Source organism: Rhinatrema bivittatum, chromosome 11, assembly GCF_901001135.1.
Source record: "Rhinatrema bivittatum chromosome 11, aRhiBiv1.1, whole genome shotgun sequence".
NCBI classification, from domain to species: domain Eukaryota; kingdom Metazoa; phylum Chordata; class Amphibia; order Gymnophiona; family Rhinatrematidae; genus Rhinatrema; species Rhinatrema bivittatum.
Window position 1 is genome coordinate 65258469 of NC_042625.1, and position 20200 is coordinate 65278668.

General features: G+C 39.5%; 1 protein-coding gene across 5 annotated transcripts in view; it reads left to right on the forward strand.

Annotated features, from left to right (window-relative positions):
- The window catches only part of OSBP2 (oxysterol binding protein 2), a 299091-nt gene that overhangs the window by 64146 nt on the left and 214745 nt on the right, over window positions 1-20200 (forward strand). For all 5 annotated transcript variants that reach the window (XM_029619307.1, XM_029619309.1, XM_029619308.1 and 2 more), the window contains one exon: window positions 15687-15895. In XM_029619307.1, coding sequence (XP_029475167.1) covers window positions 15687-15895 — 209 coding nt within the window. The remainder of the gene's footprint in view (window positions 1-15686; window positions 15896-20200) is intronic.

Consider the following 20200-nt stretch of genomic DNA (forward strand, 5'->3'; position numbering starts at 1 on the left):
AAGGGCAGTGCATGGGCGTTCCGGGGCGGGGCTAACACTTGCGCATATAAGTTGCTATTTTATAACCTGCAAGAGCGATGCGCATGCGCCTGTTACCTGCACATATTTACATCTGCTAATTATCTGATGTAGGTCAGAATAAAATTCTTTATAGCCAAATATTATCTGGGTGAGGGATCTGTGTAAACTGGGGGGGGGGGGGGGGGAGTTCAGGCTGAGGAACCAAGAGGGTCTTGATGACCTAGAGACAGACTGGGCAAACTGGTGGACTAATTGGTAAAACTGGTAATTTCCTTTACATGCTCATGTTTCAAAATTAGATGATTTAAATATGTAAAAGCCGACAAGTGCTAAGGAAAAATATGCAAGTTAAATTTCCTTATGTAAATGATTAAAATTAGGAGCACAAATACACGCCCATAGTAGATGTGTGCCACTTATCCAGATAAATTGACGTATCTAGATAATTCTTAAAAAAAAACATTACTTAGCTGGAGAAGTCCCAAATGCATGTTATCAAGCTATCTTACTTATCCAGCTAAGCAGCGCTTTTCCTTTACTTATTTAGCTGTCTTACTTAGCTGGACAAGTCTTAAATAGTGCTACTTAACCAGATAAGTAGCGTGTTTTGAGACTTTTAGTGGCAGCTTTGCCATCACTTAACCAGATAAGTCAAAACTTATCTGGCTATGTTGAAAATACATGCCGCACATTTTTTAAGATACACTAACATGTTGGATAGATTTAAACGTGTTTTATATAGTGTGCACGCTTTTGTGTGCACAATATAAAATAAATATGCATGTGCTTGCGCATTCATATAGCTGCGTATATGAGGGTGTGCTTGTTTTAAAGTTATCCTCCCTGAGTCTACTCATGAATGCCTTGCCACTTGATTTCCCTACTTCTCCCATCTAGCCATGTGCAGATGTCCCTGATACCTTCCATTCCCTGGACTTTGTGAGGGACTCCTCATTTCAGAACAACCCCTTATTCTTTCCTCCTGGCCATGCTCTCAAGGGGAGGGAGCGCCTCTTCCCTTGGCTTTGGGCTTTTTCCCTTGAAGTGAAAAGCCACAGCAGGGCCCCACCCCAAAGTGGGGTGGTCCCTTGCCCACCAGCCTGCAGGCTGGCTATTGCAGGTCTGCTATATCCTGAAGGTCCCCTTTTAAACTCCATTCTAGAAAGGAGGGCAGCTCTCACCAGATTGACCCAGTCTTTATACCTCCCTGGACACCTGCCTACCAATCAAAACCCTCTTGAGTTTAAGGGGATACAACACTACCAAAACACAATCACACTGATACATTTTTCACTACCTGTACTGGAACCAGAACTATGATATATGATATGATAGAGGTGTTTAAAATCATGAGAGGTCTAGAACGGGTAGATGTGAATCGGTTATTTACTCTTTCGGATAGTAGACTAGGGGGCACTCCATGAAGTTAGCATGGGGCACATTTAAAACTAATCGGAGAAAGTTCTTTTTTACTCAACGCACAATTAAACTCTGGAATTTGTTGCCAGAGGATGTGGTTAGTGCAGTTAGTATAGCTGTGTTTAAAAAAGGATTGGATAGGTTCTTGGAGGAGAAGTCCATTACCTGCTATTAAGTTCATTTAGAGAATAGCCACTGCCATTAGCAATGGTTACATGGAATAGACTTAGTGTTTGGGTACTTGCCAGGTTCTTATGGCCTGGATTGGCCACTGTTGGAAACAGGATGCTGGGCTTGGTGGACCCTTGGTCTGACCCAGTATGGCATTTTCTTATGTTCTTAACCAAGAGTCATTCAGTGGTCACTTTGCAGAAATGCAGATTCGAAAATCCAAACTTTTTTTCCTCACAAACTCCAGGAAATAAAACTTTGGGATCTCAACACCCAGAATATCTGGTGTAAGGAATGAAGTAAGCGAGAACAAGGTAAAAGTAAAATAATATGTTTATTGATATACAATCTTAATAGTTCTAAGCATAAAGATAGTTCTAAGCATAAAATATATATATGTGTACACTGTATCTCAACCAATACTCACAACACCCTGTTAGTCATCAGCCTGGTAGAGAGAGCGCTTCACAGGAGAAGGGGGTCTCATCACTTTGCACGTCTGCAAAGGAAAAACATCACTTTGCACGTCTGCAAAGGAAAAGCATCACTTTGCACGTCTGCAAAGGAAAAGCATATTTTCTCTCTCTCTGGGCCATAACTGTTTGTCTTTTATAGCTTAATGTAAACAAGTGTGCGTGTCAAACTAAACTGTGTGTATGTGGGACAGGATTACTCACTATCCTAGAATCAGGCCTGTGCCAGCAGTCCCAGTCTAAACAATGCCAAGGATGGATGGTCAGGTCATCTTTTCTCTGGGCCGAATGTCAGTGCTGCAAACATGCTGTGCTTAGCTGATTCTGCAGTTTCTCTTACATCTGGTATTTCTAAAAATGGAATAAAACAATTTTGGAGGTCTCCCACATATGCTTACATACTCATTTACTCAGGGTGGTAAAGAACCAAAGAGGAATGAAAACTGACTTTGATAAGGTGCAATATCCTACAAGTGATCAATTGGGATATATAACTGAGTGCCTGGATGGGCCAATTGATCTATATCTGTTGTCATCTACTAGGTTATACCAAAACCAAAATCTGTTTTCTTTCTCAACACACTACCATAACCCTTATCCACTTTATTACCTCCTGCTTAGGAAACTACAACTTGCTCCTTACAGGTCTTTCACTGAACTGTCTATCCTCACGACAGTCTTTCCAAATTAGGTTGCACAACTTATCTTCCTCCAATGTTAAAGCTGTGTTACTTCACTTCTCAAGCCACTACATTGGCTCCTCATTTGCTTCTCCTATTCATCTACAAGTGCCTTCACAATGCTGCTTCTCTGTTACCTCTTTCTGTAGCCCTTCTTGTGAAACCTGTTCATTGGGCTAGCTGCTTATATCTGTGCCCCACTCTATCTCCAGTTCCGGACTGAGTGCTTTCAGCTTGCTAACTTTCATGAACTGCTGGGACATACGTTTCTAGCCATATTCAAGTCCTGCCTAAAATCTCACCATTTGGAGGTTGCTTTTAAAGTCATTAAAAAAAATATCTCAAATGTATTAATTAGACGGAGGAAATAATACCGTAGAACAAGAAATCACGGTATGCGGTTCCAAGGGGGTAGGCTTAGTAGCAAAATCAGAAAATATATGTTCACTGAAAGGATCATGGATGCATGGAATGGATTTCTAGTGGATGTGGTAAGCAAAAAAATGGTAATTGAATTAAAAAAAAAAAAGCATGGGGATAAATGCAGAGGCTCCCTAGTGTCAGGGAGATGAAGGTTTGGATAAGTTCCTAGAGGAAAAATCCATAAACTGCTATTACGGTAATTAACAAGCAATAGTAGCTTGTGATTTATCTAGTGTTTGGGTAATTGCCAGGTACTTGTGACTTGGATTGGCTACTGTTGTAAACAGGATACTGGGCTTAAAGGGTCCCTTGGTCTGACTCAGTATGGCAAGTCTTATGTTCTTATGGAAAGCCAGAGTTTGGATGGGGTCTATGGCATTATGCAGAAGATAGAACTGAGTAGACTATTTAAGTATCAATCAGCTCATACAAAGTATCCCCAGGTTGGTACCAGGAGGCTTCAACTACCCAAACTCCAACCAGGTTGGTGCTGGAAAGTTGGTGGTGGCCATGTACTATCTAGTAAGTTCATGAGGACCTAGGAGGCTAGATGTTTGGGCAACAGCCTCACTGGTTTTGGTAGCAGTTTTAGAAGGTCATAGGGCTTGTTGGTAAGAGAGAGGAGGGCAAAATGTTAGATTAAGTATGGAGTCTTGCTTGTATGCTTATCTAACTAGGATAGTAGAGAACAATGAACAAAACAAAAACTGGCTTGGATAAGGAAGGATATCTCACAAGTGCCCAAGCTTCTGAGGCTGACAAACTGGACTATATCCTTGACTGTGTGAACAGGAATAACTGGGCAGACCGGATAGGCCTATTGGCCCATTTCTGCTGTTATTTACTATATTACTTTGTGGCTATGTTTTTAAATTCTATTTTGTAAGTTGGAAAGCAACAATTCAGGATCTCCAATATTAATCGGTTATATATTATTGGTGACTTCTGCAATATGAACTGGCTAGCAAAGCACCTCAGGATACTGCAGCTTGCAGAAGAAAAATGATGACACAACAGATCTTTTCCTTTAAGCAATCAGCAATAGTTATAATCAGCACTTGAGAATCTCTCTTCCTAGATTGCTAAATGTGAGCGTTCTCAGAGCCTTTCCATTCTGGAAAAAGTTGGCCCCCAGACAGCTGGAGGATAAGTTGTTGTTGCAGTCTCCAGCAAAGAGCCACTATTGCAGCCTAGAGCAGCTCCCTGCCTTCAGGCCACTGGAAAGAAGCTGCTGCTGCTGCTGCTGCTGCTGTGTCCAGTGTGGCTGGAGGGAGGGAGGGAGAGGAGAAAAAGTATATTGGAAAAATGGGGATGGTGTATTAGGGAGGTGGCATGTGGGCTGCACATAGCCTTTCATAGCAAGTTTTTGGTGAAATTCTTGAGCGTTGGATATGACCAGTTCCCCATTCTCCTGTCCTCAAATGTTCTCATTCTAATACCAGAGCTGTACCCTATGGATCTGATTATGCTCGGATATAATGAAAGAACTTGAGAACAATGAACAGAAGTGCCTTGGAGGGCAGCGATGTACCAGGGAAAGACAATGCACCAATTCTGCAACACACTGTGACGTTACCCAGGATATTTAAGGATGATCACAGCTTTCAACCCTTGAAGGTCAGCCATAAGTGCAGAGATATTTAACCCTTTGGTTCCTAGAGTCCAGGTTTTCCAACTGACAAAATTAATTAGGTTTACTAGGAAGCGTGAAGAACCTGCATACTCTGAAGAGTTAGATCAACTAGCCAACTACTTTTCATTGTACATATTACATAACATCATTTGCCTTCAATACTAGACCTGAAGGAAAGGAGTAAGCGTAAGTTCATGTGGTTCTGGCAGTGATGTAGTGCTTTCATTAAATTAGAGCCAGTGAGCATTTCATTGAGGGCATAATTAAGCCTGTAATTTCTTAAAGGACAATATCATTGTTCTCTAACCATTGTTGGAGGGCACAGAACTGAGCAAATAAATGATAATTTAAATAATAATTTTATAATTATAATAATATAATTATAATAATCATAAAGGTACTTTGAATTACCCCCCAACCAAAGCCTCACGACTTTCCTCGACCAAAGACCGAGCTTTTTCTATAGCAGGTCCTTCTATTTGGAACAACATTCCTTCAAGCCTCCGACTAGAACCCTGTCTCATTACGTTCAGAAAAAAACTTAAGACGTGGCTATTCCACCAAGCCTTTGATGAGCCTCCAGACAACCCTTAGTCTTCTTTTTCCTCACTTGGATTTAGAAGATGAAAGCCCTACAACCTTTCAGACGAAGAACTCTGGCACTCACCGATTAAAGCATCTTTTTGCTCTATTCCAAATTCCTTTGGATAATGCTTCTTCAATTATTTTTGACCTTTAACTTCCTTCCAGCTCTTAAGCTTCCCAAGTTTTTACTCCTTGTTAAATGTAACTTTTATCTTATTCTCTTCTCTTGTTAATTACTTTTATTTATTGCTTCTGTTATATCCTTGTTTTATGTAAACCGATCCGATATGGTTTAATTTACTATGAAGGTCGGTATAAAAAACTGTTAAATAAATAAATAAATAATTATTTTCTACCCTTTACATTTTTATACTTAACTATTGGCAAATAAGGCATTGTGTGCCCCTCAGACAAAGTCATGAGGCCAAAACCCAAGTCCTGGTGCATGAAGGATTCTCCTGAGGCTCCCTGCTGCCGGTTACCCTCCTGGAACACCTTGGCTGCTTGACTCTCCCTTCCCCGTGTGTGATGTCATCTGGAAGGGCCCAAGGCTTCTACAAAAGGAGGTGCTCTGCAGTGATCTGTGGGCGTGAAGGATTCTCCTGAGGTTCCCTGCTGCCGGTTACCCTCCCGGAACACTTTGGCTGCTTGGCTCTCCCTTTCCTCTGTTGTGTCATCTGGAGAGGCCTGAGGCATCCTGTGGCGCACCGCCACTGGTGTGCCGAAGCCATGCCCCCCTGGGCAAAGTTTTGGTTTGATCTGGCTTTGGGAATTGATTTCTAGCTCACTTGCCCCCTTTCCCTTCTAGTTAACATGGTTAAGCGAAGGGGTTGAGTTCAGCGAACTGCTGTTCCCGGTCCATCTCAGTTGACAACTGTTCCCCAGATGTTTTGTGGAGTTTCAGGGCAAGGGAATTCAGGTGCAGACCTCGTTGCTAGCACTGGAAGTGCAGCAGCAGTTGCTTAGCCTGAAGAAGAGGTCACTCTGAGCCCTGAAAATCGCAATCCTCCTCCAGTGCCGAGTTTGTCAATGGACATGACCGTTTTTAATCTAGGAGCCGGTTCCGAGGTTCAGACTTTAAACTCAGTTACTGGGGAACCCTCGGGTGGGCAGCATACATCTTCTTATGCCTTTTTTCTGCAGAGATCTGCAAACATTAGTCTTGAAAAGTGTGGCAGGCCATAATGCTTTTGGAGAAAACTGAGAAAAAAGCTGGATGATTTTTCTTTATCTATTGATTCTTAAAGGATTGTTGAGCAATAGCCTGTTCCTTATTTTATACCATGAAGAGAGGCTTAAAATTCTTGAGACTGATTATTCATTGAACCAGGAATTCGGATCTGCTTCTATTTTGGATGTTACTAATTTTTAAAAGCATTTATAATTTCTGGAAAATAAATCCAGAGTTCTTAATTTGTACTTTTTGAACTTGCCTCGGCCCTCCCTGAATGGTGCTAGACAGTTATTAACTCAATATTTATAAGATATTCTTGGTATCTCTGAGCATATGCCATCTATTTCTAAGTTATATCTAATGTTAATGTGCAAGATAATGTACCTGTTACCTCTGTCATCCAGTTTGATTCCCTAAGTTAACAAATTTTTTATAACAGTCTAATGATGTTATAAATGTTTGTGCCACTCTATTGGTTATTTGCTCTTCAGAAATGGAAAAAAGCTTAATTATGAGATTATTTTTCGGTAATAGAGAAGCCCTCTTTATGGGATATAAAATTTGCATTTTTCCTGTGGTGGCTAGATAAACGCAAAGTGGATGTAAAGTCTTTCTCCAGCTTAGAGATATTGTGAGTTTGGGAGGAGAGTTTGAACTTCGTTATCCTGCTAAATGTTATGTTAAACTGGGTGGTAACAGTTATGTCTTTGTAGAGCCAAGTCAGCCGAAGACATTCTTAGTATGACTATCTAACAATATGCAGGTGGCTGAATCTCGCTTCTACTCTAGAACCTAATTAGTTTGCAGGTTAATCTGTGATCATATTTGTTTAAATTTGAGCCAGATTTTTGTTTATGTGGTAACTTCTTTTAGAGTTTGCTCTGTATAATCCTTCACTCCTCTTGTGGTTACATTTAGAGGTAGTATTGTTTTGTTTAGTTATCTTATAGTTTATTTCCTTTCCTTTTTTGTATCTGAATGCATATTACAGTCTCTTACAGGGTAATTTTATAACTGTACAGGCAGACTAAAGTCTGTGTGTAACTTACACACTCAGACATTAGCCATCGTTTTCAAAGCAAACTTGTATGCATAAGTACTGGCAGCCCAGTCTGATAGCCCTGGAGCTACCTTTGAGGAGTAAGGTCTCCTGGTCAGAGAGCATCAACCTGGTGCAGCAGGAAGTGATTCTGTAGCTAGGACCTGTTCTCCAGGTGATGCATTGTCCTCTCACTCTGAGGATGTCTCTCCCAGGGCAACTGCCCAGAAGGGAAGGGTTAGGTTGGCTGTCTTAGTTGGTGATTCAATTAGGAATGTAAAGAACTGGGTGGCTGGTGGGCATGAGGAATGCCTGGTAACTTTCCTGCCTGGTGCAAAGGTGGCAGACCTCACACGTCACGTAGATAACATTTTAGACAGTGCTAGGGAGGAGCCGATTGTCGTGGTACATGTGGGCACCAACAACGTAGGAAAATCTGGGAGGGAGGTTCTGGAAGCCAAATTTAGTCTCTTAGGTAGAAAGCTGAAATCAATAATCTCCAAGGTAGCATTCTCTGAAATGCAGGTCCCCAGAGGCAGGCAGAGCTCTGGAGTCTCAATGTGTAGATGAAACAATAGTACAAGGAAGAGGGATTCAGTTTTGTAAAGAACTGGGGAACCTTTTGGGGAAGGTGGAGTCTTTTCCGAAGGGATGGGCTCCACCTTAACAAGGATAAAACCAGGCTGTTGGTGCTAACCTTTAAAAATGAAAGAGAGCAGCTTTTAAACTAGAACGTGGGGGAAAGTGGCAGTCACTCAGCAGCGCATGGTTTGGAGGGAGATATCTTCGAAGGATACTAATGAAGCAGGAGAATTAGGGCATCCCAACCGAGATGTTCAAATCAAAGCAAAAATAGTCCATGATGTGCCTATAAGTAAAAAATCACCTGAGCTAAAAGATTCCAAATTATCCCTGTCAACTGAAAAACAGGCTTTTAATACAAACAAAAAACAAACCTTGAAATGTCTGTATGCCAATGCCAGAAGTCAAAGAAGTAAGATGGGAGAGTTAGAGTGTATAGCAGTGTATGATGATATACGATGAGAACCAATGGGATGGTTCCATACCAGGATACAAATTATAATGCAATGATAGGGAGGGAGCAACTTGGTGATGATGGAGGGGTGGCACCTTATATCTGGGATGGAATAGAGTTCATCAGGATAAGGATCCTGCAAGAGATTAAATGCACAATAGAATCTTTATGGGTAGGAATCCCATGTGTGTTTGGAAGAATATAACGTTAGGAGTATACTACTGACCACCTTGCCAAAATGATGAGACAGATGATGAAAAGCTAAGAGAAATTAGGGAAGCTAACTAAATTGCTAGTGCAGTAATAATGGGAGATTTCAATTATACCAATATTGAATGGGCAAATATAACATCAGGACATGCTAGAAAGATAAAGTTCCTGGATGGAATAAATGACAGCTTTATGGAGCAATTGGTTCAGGAACCGACAAGAAAGCTATTTTAGATCTAATTCTTAGTGGAGCACAGGATTTGGTGAGAGAGGAAACGGTGGTGGGGTTGCTTGGCAATAGTGATCATAATATGATCAAATTTGAATTAATGACTGGAAGGGGGACAATAAGTAAATCCACAACTCTAGTACTAACCTTTCAAAAGGGAAACTTTGATAAAATGAGAAAAATAGAAAAAAACCTGAAAGATGTAGCTACAAAGGTTGAGTGTGTACAATAGGCGTGGACATTGTTAAACAAACAAACAAAAAAACCCATCTTAGAAGCGCAGTCCAGATGTATTCCACACATTAAGAAAGAAGGAAGGAAAGCCAAACGATTATTGGCATGGTTAAAAGGCAAGGTGAAAAAAAGGTTATTTTAACTAAGATCTTCCTTCAAAAACTGGAAGAAGAATCCATCTGAAGAAAATGGGGAAAACCATAAGCATTGACAAGTTAACTGTAAAACATTGATAAGACAGGCTAAAAGAGAATTTGAAAAGATGTTGGCCATAGAGGCAAAAACTCATAATAAAATGTTTTTAAAATATATCTGAAGCAGGAAACCTGCGAAGGAGTCAATTGGACAATAGAGGATCAAGGGGTTAAAGGGGAACTTAGGGAAGATAAGGTCATTGTGGTAAGACTAAATGAATTCTTTGCTTTGGTGTTTACTGAGGCAGATATTGGGGAGATACCTGTTCTGGAGATTGTTTTCAAGGGTAACAATTCGGATGAATTGACCCAAATCCCAGTGAACCTAGAAGATGTAGTAGGCCAGATTGACAAACTGAAGAGTAGCAAATCACTTGGACTGGATGGTATACATCCCAATGTTCTGAAAGAACTCAAAAATGAAATTTTAGAACTTTACAAGTAATTTGTAACCTGTCATTATACCTGAAGACTGGAAGGTTGCCAATGTAATCCCAATATATAGAAAGGGCTTCAGGGGTGATCAAAGAAATTATAGACCGGTGAGCCTGACTTCAGTGTAGGGAGAAATCATGGAGACTATTTTAAAGAATAAAATCACAGAACATATAGACAGACATGATTTAATGGGAAGAGTCAGCATTGATTTACCCAAGGAAAGTCTTGCCTCTCAATCTATATATTTTTTTGAATAGCTGAATAAGCATGGATAAAGTTGAACTGGTAGATGTGGTGTATTTGGATTTTCAGAAGGCATTTGACAAAGTCCCTCATGAGAAGCTTCTAAGAAAACTAAAAAGTCATGGGCTAGGAGGAGATGCCCTTTTGTGGACTGCAAACTGGTTAAAAGACATGAAACAGAGTATGATTAAATTGTCTGTTTTCACAGTAGAAAAATGTAAACCGTGGAGTGCCTCAGGGATCTGTTCTTGGACAGGTGCTTTTTAATATATTTTTAAATGATTTGGAAAGGGGTATGATGAGTGAGATTAAATTTTCAGATGACACAAAATTATTCAGAATTTTTAAATCACAAGCGGATTGTGATAAATTGCAGAGGACCTTGTGAGACTGGAAGATTGGGCAGCCATATGGCAGATGAAATATAATGTTGACAAGTGCAAGGTGATGCATATAGGGAAAAATAAACTGTGCTACAGTTATACAATGCTAGGTTCCATTTTAGGAGTTACCATCCGGGAAAATGATCTGGGTGTCATAGTTGTTGTTATATTGAAATCATTGGCTCAGTGTGCTGTGACAGTCAAAAAAGCAAACAGAATGTTAGGAATTATTAGGAAGGGGTTGGTAAATAAAATGGAGGATGTCATAATGCCTCTGTATCACTCCATGGTGAGACTGCACCTTGAATATTGTGTGCAATTCTGGTAGCCGCATCTCAAAAAAGATATAGTTGCACCAGAGAAAGTACAGAGTAGGGCCACCAAAATGATAAAATGCATGGAACGGCTCCCCTAGGAGGAAAGGCTAAAGAGGTTAGGGCTGTTGAGCTTGGAGAAGAGACGGCTGAGGGGGGACATGATATAGGTCTACAAAATCATGAAAGGACTTGAACGGGTAAATGTTAATTGGTTATTTTACTCTTGGATACTGCAAGGAATAGGGGGCACTTCATGAAGTTAGCAAGTACACATTTAAAACAAATTGGAGAGAATTCTTTTTCACTCAATGCGCAATTAAGCTCTGGAAATCATTGCCAGAGGATGTGGTTATAAGGCAGTTAGTGTAGCTGGGTTTAAAAAAAGGTTTGAATAAGTTCCTGGAGAAGCCCATAAACTCAATAGGAAAAAGCCACTGCTTGTTGTTGGCATTAGTAGCATGGGATCTATTTAATGTTTGAGCACTTGTCAGGTACTTGTGACTTGGATTGACCATTGTTGGAGACAGGATATTGGGCTTGTTGGACCCTTAGACTGACCCAGTATGGTATATCTTATGTTCTTCTGTACACTTTGAAAATGCGCGGGTAATTTTGCCCAATACGCACAGAGATTAACTCATACTAAGGTACATCTCCTCTTCGGAGGGCATAAATGGTATGGCTTAAATTATGTGAACACTTTTTTTTTTTTAATTTTTTTTTTAATTTATATTTATTGTTTTTCAAATAATCACTTACATAATGAACATTCCAAATATAAAATTTGAAATACAATTTCCACATCTCAACATATAACATTAAACATAAATAGGAAATTATTTCCAAAATGAACAAATAATCTTTATGTTGAAACAGATAAACTGAAATTTTCCATCAGGAGTATATTAATACAACATCTGAGAGTCATAGGGAGGATATAAGGAGATAATAACCTTGATATTATTACTAAGGATCTGGTACACTGGCACAGTATTTATTTATAGTGCCTGACACCTAGGTTACCACTGGGGAGGAGGTGATTGGTTCTCTAGCCACAATAAATTGGGTCAGTTGCTCCACCGAAGTAAAAATAAAGGACTCATTTGCTCTTTAATTGTACATCTACATGGATATTTTAAAAGAAAGGAAAAGCCCAAAGATATAACTCTGGGTTTAAGTATCAAAAATTCTCTACGTCTACTACGAGTTGTTGGTGCAAGATTCTAATCTAATCTACAACAATAAGTATCCATGACGCAAAATCAAGTAGTTGGACTTACTACTAGAGTTGACGAAATAGAAAGAAATATAGAAGTGGTACAGTCTGTGAATAATAAGTTGATAGGAGATTATTTAATCAGTTCCAAACATTTAGAATATCTTGAAAATACTGCTAGACAACTAAACGTAAGGATTGTTAATTTCCCCAAAATTGTTGGTGAAACTGTGTTTATTTCTTTAAAGAGATTTATGTCTGAAATACTTGGATTTTCTGAAAATGATACTCCTTCTGTGAATACATGTTTTTTTTTGTGAAGAAGAGATCTTCGGATCCGATTGTGACTATTCCAGAGAACCTTACTGGTTTTCTGGAAGACTCAACATTACAGGTTTTAGATAGAAACACCTTAATTGTATCATTTGTAACTACTGGGGATATTACTAAATTGATGAAGATTTACTTTCAAAAGTTCCCGATTTCGTATATGGGACAAGATGTTAAGATCTTCCAGATGTGAACACTTTTTAAAATCATGAAGTATACATGAAATTTCAACTCCACTCCCCACAACATCTCTCTCCAGTTTATGTAGAAATATGCCCTGGGCTACTTTGTGATGGCAGTTTATGCATATAAAGTACAGGTTTATGAGCGTAAATGGCTTTCAAACTCAGGCCCAGGACATTTATGAGTGTCAAACCTGTACACCATTATGAACTAGTGAGTCTCACATGGAATGACTGTATATAAAATACTTAAATAAAAATAAATAAACCCACTGTACAAGCCATGCACTTGCACAGGGTAGTGATCTGGGAGGCACCTGTAGCTTAAGTCATTAACCTGCCAGGAAGCCAGAAGAAGGTAATACTGTGGGGCCTCCCAGCAGTTTCCAACCCAACATGTAACCAAAATGCAAGAGCTGTAGGGCCACATGGTGTATCCCAACCTGCCAGGCAGCCAGAAGAAAAAAGGCCATGAGGCAGTTCCCAACCTGCTCCACAGTGGAAGTGAAGGAGAGAAGAGCCTAGGGTTGTTTGGAGAGGCTTTGGTGTGTGTGAGAGAGGGAGTCTGTGTGTCTGAGTAGGAGAGAATTTGTGTGTATGTTTGATCCTGTGTCTGTGTGAGAGGGAGCCTGTGTGTGTTTGAGCATATCTGTGAGAGAGTACGTTTCTCTGAGCATGTGTGTGTGAGAAAGGGGTCATGTGTGTGTGTGTGAGAATGTGTGTCTAGGCCTGTGCATGTTAGAGAGGAAGCATGTGTGTATGTTTGAGCATGAATGTGTGAAATAGAGGGATCTTGTATGAGTACGTGTATGTAAGAGGGATCTTGTGTGTGTGTATGAGTACGTGTATGTAAAAGGGATTGTATTTGTGTATGAGAGAGAGTATGTATATATGAGGGTGTGTGTGTGTGTGTGAGCGTGCGTATGTCCTGTGTGTGTGGGAGAAGCAGCGTGTGTGCATATGTATCTCTGTGTTTGTGAGAGAGGCAGGAGAACGTTTGTGAATCCCTCTTCCACTAATCCATAACAATCTCAGTGATCGAAAATCAAATATTCTCATAGTATGGAGAGTATGCATTATTTTATCCTTATTAGTTTTAATTTTGGGGAGGTGGCTGATATTTTTTTTTTCTGCTGTTTTGAAATATTTTATTGGTTTTTGGGAAATTTAAAACAAATTGTATATGAGTTATTAACTATTGGATCTTCCATTCATCAGGTGTGTTAAAGGTTTTATTAGTATGTTTATACCATTCTGATTGATGTATTTTTATATTTCTTAATTTTATTGTTTAATTTATGGGGATTGGTGATGTTTGTTTTTCCATTGTTGCACTGCATTCAGAATCTGACTTGTGGTTTCCAGTTCAGTTTTTGCCTGCATGTTTCTATTTATACTTTATGGTCTCTCTCTTTCTGTATTTGGTGAGTCTGCATGTGTGACTGTGGAGAAGTATTCTTCTAGAGTAATCTATAGCAACTTGGTTTGTTCTGTTTTCTTAATAGGAGGTGTATTGGTGTTTTAGGGTCTGGTGTAATATTTGCAGTGTTGCATTTTCATAGGTTGGGTTCTTACTTTTTAAGTGCTGGCAGTTAGTGCTCTTTTGGGGTGGGAGTTTATTATATTTAAATTGTAATTTACTCATGGCTTTCTGAAGGTCAAGATCATACCCAACACGTGTTACAGAAGCCCTAATGGCATTTGTGTTTCTAGTGTCTTTTTTTTTTTTTTTTGCAGAGTTTTCTGGTTGGCACCACAGCAGTGCATGTAAATATAATATACATGTTATATTTTTATGTCAGAAGACTGTACTTTGAATATTCTTTTTCAAGTAAAATCTATTATTATAGATGCATAATTCTTAACTGTGTGCATGGAGAGGATGGGGGGGGGGGGTATAAGGTTCTCCTAGGGCACCTAATACTCTTGTACTGGCCCTGGGTTCCAGGGGAAGGGGTGAAGACCTGGAGATTGGGGTGGGGGTTACATATTTTTGCTGGAAGGAACTGGGCTTTTTTTTTTTTTTTTTGGCGGGTCCAAGATGGAGACTGAATGAAAAGGGAGGCAGCAGAAAAGTTCACACCAGCCCTGCTGAAAATTCAACCCATTTTGGTTAAATCCTGCAGTGTTGTTATTGCACTTATAAAATGTTTGAACCATCAGCCTGTGGCCTGGTCTCAGGTGGTAGCGCTGAGCTCTGCCAGGCAGGAGACCTAGTGTTCAATTCCCAGATCTGGCTCCTGTGCTCCTTATGTCAGCAAAAACTGGGGAAGACACAATGCTCAGCCACCTCCCAGCACTAGCACTGACATAAGAATTCACCTGCGTAGATTCCGAAAGGAGCCCTGTTCTTAACTAGATGACAGGCTTCACAGTGGCCGGGCTAGACGGAAGGCAATGGGAACGGAAAGAAGAAAAATAGGTAACAATTGAAGAGTAAGCAAATGAAAGGCTCATGGTGGTGTTGTAAGCTTTAAAAAAAACAAAAAACAGATGCTGGGCTCAGACCTAGGACAGGGGAAGAAAGATGGTTCTCACTAGCATGGCAGCTTCTGCGGGTTAAAGAGCAAAGAACGCAGGACCTCTCCAGACAAACGAGATGCTTGAAGTAGGGATTTGAAGATAAAAGTAAGGAAGGAAACATTGATAGATTTTCAATAAAAAGAGGGAGCCGTTAAGGGGGGGTGTGTGTATTTCACATTATATGCAAATGTATGCAAATATGCCAGAGAGTTGATACAGAAATTTCCAACTGTTTCTGTAGAATATCTTCCAAGATGCTGCAAAAGACTGGTACCTTGGGAATAGTCTTAGACTGGTGATGTAGTCTCAGGGCAGTGCCGTACAGAAGAGAAAACGCTGTAGTGTTTTGGGTTTTGTTATGTTTTCAGAGCTGTGTAACAGTCTCCGGATGGTGACGTCTTCGAGAGACAGTGCTGCTGTTCTAGGATGCCACCGGATGTCCGAGACAAAGCTTCTGTTCTGGGCGCTGCATTGTATACTCGCGTTTGGATGATTTCTGTAGGGATTTACACTTTTCCTTTTCTGTATCACAGGACTCAAGCCGAGATGGCTCACACGTGCCGTGGCACCATCAACCTGTCAACAGCTCACATTGATACAGAGGATGCCTGTAACATCGTCCTTTCCAGCAGCGGCAGGACATATCACCTGAAAGCAAGCTCGGAGGTGGAAAGGCAGCGCTGGGTTACTGCTCTAGAGCTGGCCAAAGCCAAAGCTATTCGCATGATGAACAACCAGTCAGGTAGAGTCCTTTGAACACAAACACTGGAGATATCCATGCATTACGGCAGTTTTAGAGTACAGGCATCTGGCCACAAAGACAGAATAGGATGGCAAATGAGGATGCCAAGGCCTATCTAGTTTTCCCAGTTTTTCTTGATCCATGCCATAGACCCCAGTTGATCTTGTCCTTTTCATTTCTTCACTACTAGGAATCTTCTTTGATTGTCCCATGCTTTCTTAAATTCTGTTTCTGTTTTTGTTTCTACCACCTTCCCTGGAAGGCCATTCCGAGCATTCACAATTTCATCTGTGAAGAAATATTTTCTAATTTTATGCCATATTGTAACCCCTTGGAACCTCTTATCATGACCTCTGTCACCATGGTTCACCTCCAAAGTGTTGGGAACATCAATTCCTAAAAGTGTAAAAGGGAGGAAAGGTTCTTATGTATGTTTGCATGTATTGAACTGATGCACAATTATGTGAAGTAAGATAATGTTAAATGTTTCCCTCTTTCTGTTTAGCACTTACTGCTTGTGATTGGACAAGGGGATTGAGCTGATGTCATCAGCCTTGGATTTGTCAGTAGGCACCCATTATGTTGGTGCATAGAGTGGCAAACATTTAGAGGCAGCAGGCTGGCTAAGATTTGCTGCCGAGATTCAGCAGAGAACAGCCCTCTGCTATCCTGTAACAGCCTGTTACAGGAAGTGTGTGTGTGTGTGGGGGGGGGGAGAGTGAAAGCACCAAAAATGCCTAGGGACAGCAAACTCCTAAATCCATCCCTGGATGTCATAAGACACATTTTGTTTCTCCCTGTTGCTGCTTCCAGTTTCTAATCTGCCCTGCAAATGTGCTGCAACTCTAAAGAGAGTAGGCTTTCTTGTTTTGCATAGATGTTTTGTTTCTCAGATAAATACTAAATTGTTTTTTGGAATTTATTGTTATGTGGTGTGTGCATTCTTTCTGCTGGACTACTTAACTTTCAACACTGCAGTTAAATCACAGCCTCTAACATAGGATTATGGGCCCAGACACCCAGTGAGTAGCTTTTTTTGGACTGTAACAGGTCTTAAACACAGAACATATTATTGCCATGCCAGAAAGTTCCATAAGAATAATTTATGGGCAACTGGCTTGAGCTAAAATGTAAGACCTTGTGATGCTAGAAGATAGGATTTTCTATCCTGCATGGTCAACTAAGATGCAAGCCCTCTTCAGCAAAACGGTCATTATGGATACACTTGATAAAGATTGCCTGGCTGAGAGAGAAGCCAAGCAGCAATGGGAAAGGCTTAAAACAGACACCTTGCACATAAGTGATGACATCTTGAAGGTAATTGAAGATCTGCCTATAGGGAAAGAGATATGGCAAACACTTAAGAAGACATTTACATAGGTGTTTATGGTATTTTCATCTATAATTTTCCAAAAACTGTTAAGCACAAAGCTAACAGGAGGTGGAAACCTGACTACACTCGTGTCAGAGTTCATATCAATGCAAAAGGCTCTTAAAAATAATGATGTTAATTTGCCAGATGGGCTCATTACCTGAGATTTATGCAATCACTATAGGATTACTTAGATTGCCACCTGAGATGTCTTTTGAAATGGGCAGGAGCCCATCTTGAAACATGCAGTCAGCTACATGAGCAGAAAAGTTCAGAAAAAAACTCTTAATATTTTTAAAGCAGAAAAAGAAATATGATGTGTTATCTGTTCAAGAAGAAGAGGCATGTAAAAAGGCATTGCAAACTAAATACAGACAATGCTAGAATTGCTTCTACCAGCAGAAAACCAAAGCCCTTTGAAGAAGAAAAGAGGGAAAGGAAGTTTCCAAAGTGCAGTAAGGTAGGAACACTGATCAAAAAAAAAAAATGTCAGTAATGATCTGAGCTGAGACATGTTTTTTGAAGATAGCAAACAACCCAAATCAAGATAGCAAACACACATACTATCTGGATTCTGGTACCTCATACCAATATGTGTGCAATGAAAGTGCATTCATTTATTTAGACAAAAGCTAAAAAAGCAGAGCTTTACCTTGCAGATGGCAGGTCTGTTGAAGCACAGAGAGAATGAAAAATTCAGTTAAGTTGCTTGATTGATAGGGGGGCATTAGATTTGTTTAATTTATGGATGCTTATTGGACTCCTGAAGTGGATGGAAATTATCTAAGGTACTTATTTTCAAATGCATTTACTCATTTAAAACTGGGTTTTACGTGTGTAAATGCACTTTACCCATGTAAGTGGGCTTTTGAAAATTACTGCAATATGTCATATAAACATATAAATATGTCATATAAACATATAAATTGCCCTATTTATATGTTTAAAGTTGAGACTAATTAGCTTCTGTCTTCTTATTACTTAGATTGAGTATTCTGATTTGTTCCATGCAAATGGCCATGTTAACTGTTCCTCGTAAACTGTTCCTCGTAAACTGTTCCTTGTAAACTGTTCCATGTAAACTGCCACCCGGCAGTAATTATTACTGTTCTCTGTGAACCGGAGCGATATGTATTGTATACAGGAGCTCCGGTATATAAAAACCATAAATAAATAAATAAATAAATGTCATTGAATTTTTAATATTTACCCACATTAAGTGCACTTAAAGTGGGTAAATGGGTTTTGAAAATTGCTTGAATAGTATATTACATTTACATGCATAACTCCTGTGAAAATTCACTTAAGTCTCTTTACATGATGGAAAACCATTGCGAGATCCAGCTCAAGAACAATGAATGTATAGTGGAGAGCAATGGTGATATTTTGCTAAAAGCAATGAAAACAAATGCAAACTTACTTGAACTGTTGTAGCCTGCAGACAGGTACAATGCAATTAAGGTTTGTTTACATTGAAAAAGAGTGATCAATTTATGGCACAGACGATGTGAACATGTTAATTATGACTACATAAACAAGATCAGGAGAAGAGGAACTTGCAGACTGGCTTGACTTTTGCAACTGCAAAGATAAAAACATGCCCTGTGAATGCTGTGTAAGAGCAAAAGCAAAACAAAGCTCCTTTCCTGTTCTGCAAAGAAAATATAGCAAACAAATATTGGATCTGGGTTGTGCAGATGGTTGTGGCCCCCGAGCAGTAAAAACAAAGAGTGGAAAGAACTATTTACTTAATTTTGTGGACTGTTATTCAAAGGTACACCAACATCTATATGTTGTCAAATAAAAGTGAAGTTTTTGAAAAGTTTTAAAACTACCGTGCTTATGTTGAGAATAAATTTCAGAGAAAAATTATGAGCTTTAGAACTGACAATAGAAGGGAATTCTGCGGAAAAGAAATGGAAGAATTTGTAAGAGAAAAAGGCGTAAAGCTTGAAAAGATTATAGGCTATAGCCCTGAACAGATGGACAGGCAGAAAGAATCAAGGCATGCTAAATATGACTAGATGTCTTCTATTGGCTGCAGTTATCTAATGTATGACTAGATGTCTTCTATTGGATGCACAGTTATCTAATGTCTTTTGGAGTAGAGCAATCAGTGTTGCCGCCAATTTGCAGAATTGCCTGCCAATCACAGGTGCAGATAAAACACCTTATGAGCTGTGGAATGGGCGCAAGCCTAATTTATATCATCTGCGTGTTTAGCTGAAAAGCTTGTGTATATAATATATATATATATATATATATATAAAATCTCCAAAAAGAAGAGAAACAAACTGCAATGCAATGTCAGGGTCTAAAAGACAGGACAATAGCTACACTTTGCTTTGATGCTTTAATGCAAGAAGACAAAAGATAGTTTTTTATCTTAACTAAAAGTAACAATAGAAGATATAAGATAACTCCTTGAACTAGAGCCTCAACACAGAATCTTGTAAATAGTTACTTCATTTCATTTTATTTTACGTTATTTTTCTTTCATTTTATTAACCTGTCCAACTGCCCTATGGGACCCTTTATTCTTCTACTACATTCCCATCTTGTTCCTTCGCCTCCCTGTTTCATGTAACTTATTTTTCACTTTCTAAATCATGTTGTATTAACCCCGTTATATGTAAACCGATGTGATATGCAAATGAATGTCGGTATAAAAAAGTTTTAAATAAATAAATAGAACAAAACATGTGCTTCCTGATTTATAGCTTGTAGGGAAACAACCAAAGTAATCCAAAAGATGAAGTCTCTCTTACCAGATAAGCTGAGGAAAGAGACTCAATCTAGCTCACTATATTTTGGCCCAGCTTTGTTCAGAACTAGCAATGAAACACTCAGGAAATGTTGTGCTAGCAGAGAACTCTCTGCTGGCCAAGGATTAAGAACAGCTGGGTGACCAGGGTGGGTTTACCTCTAGCCAA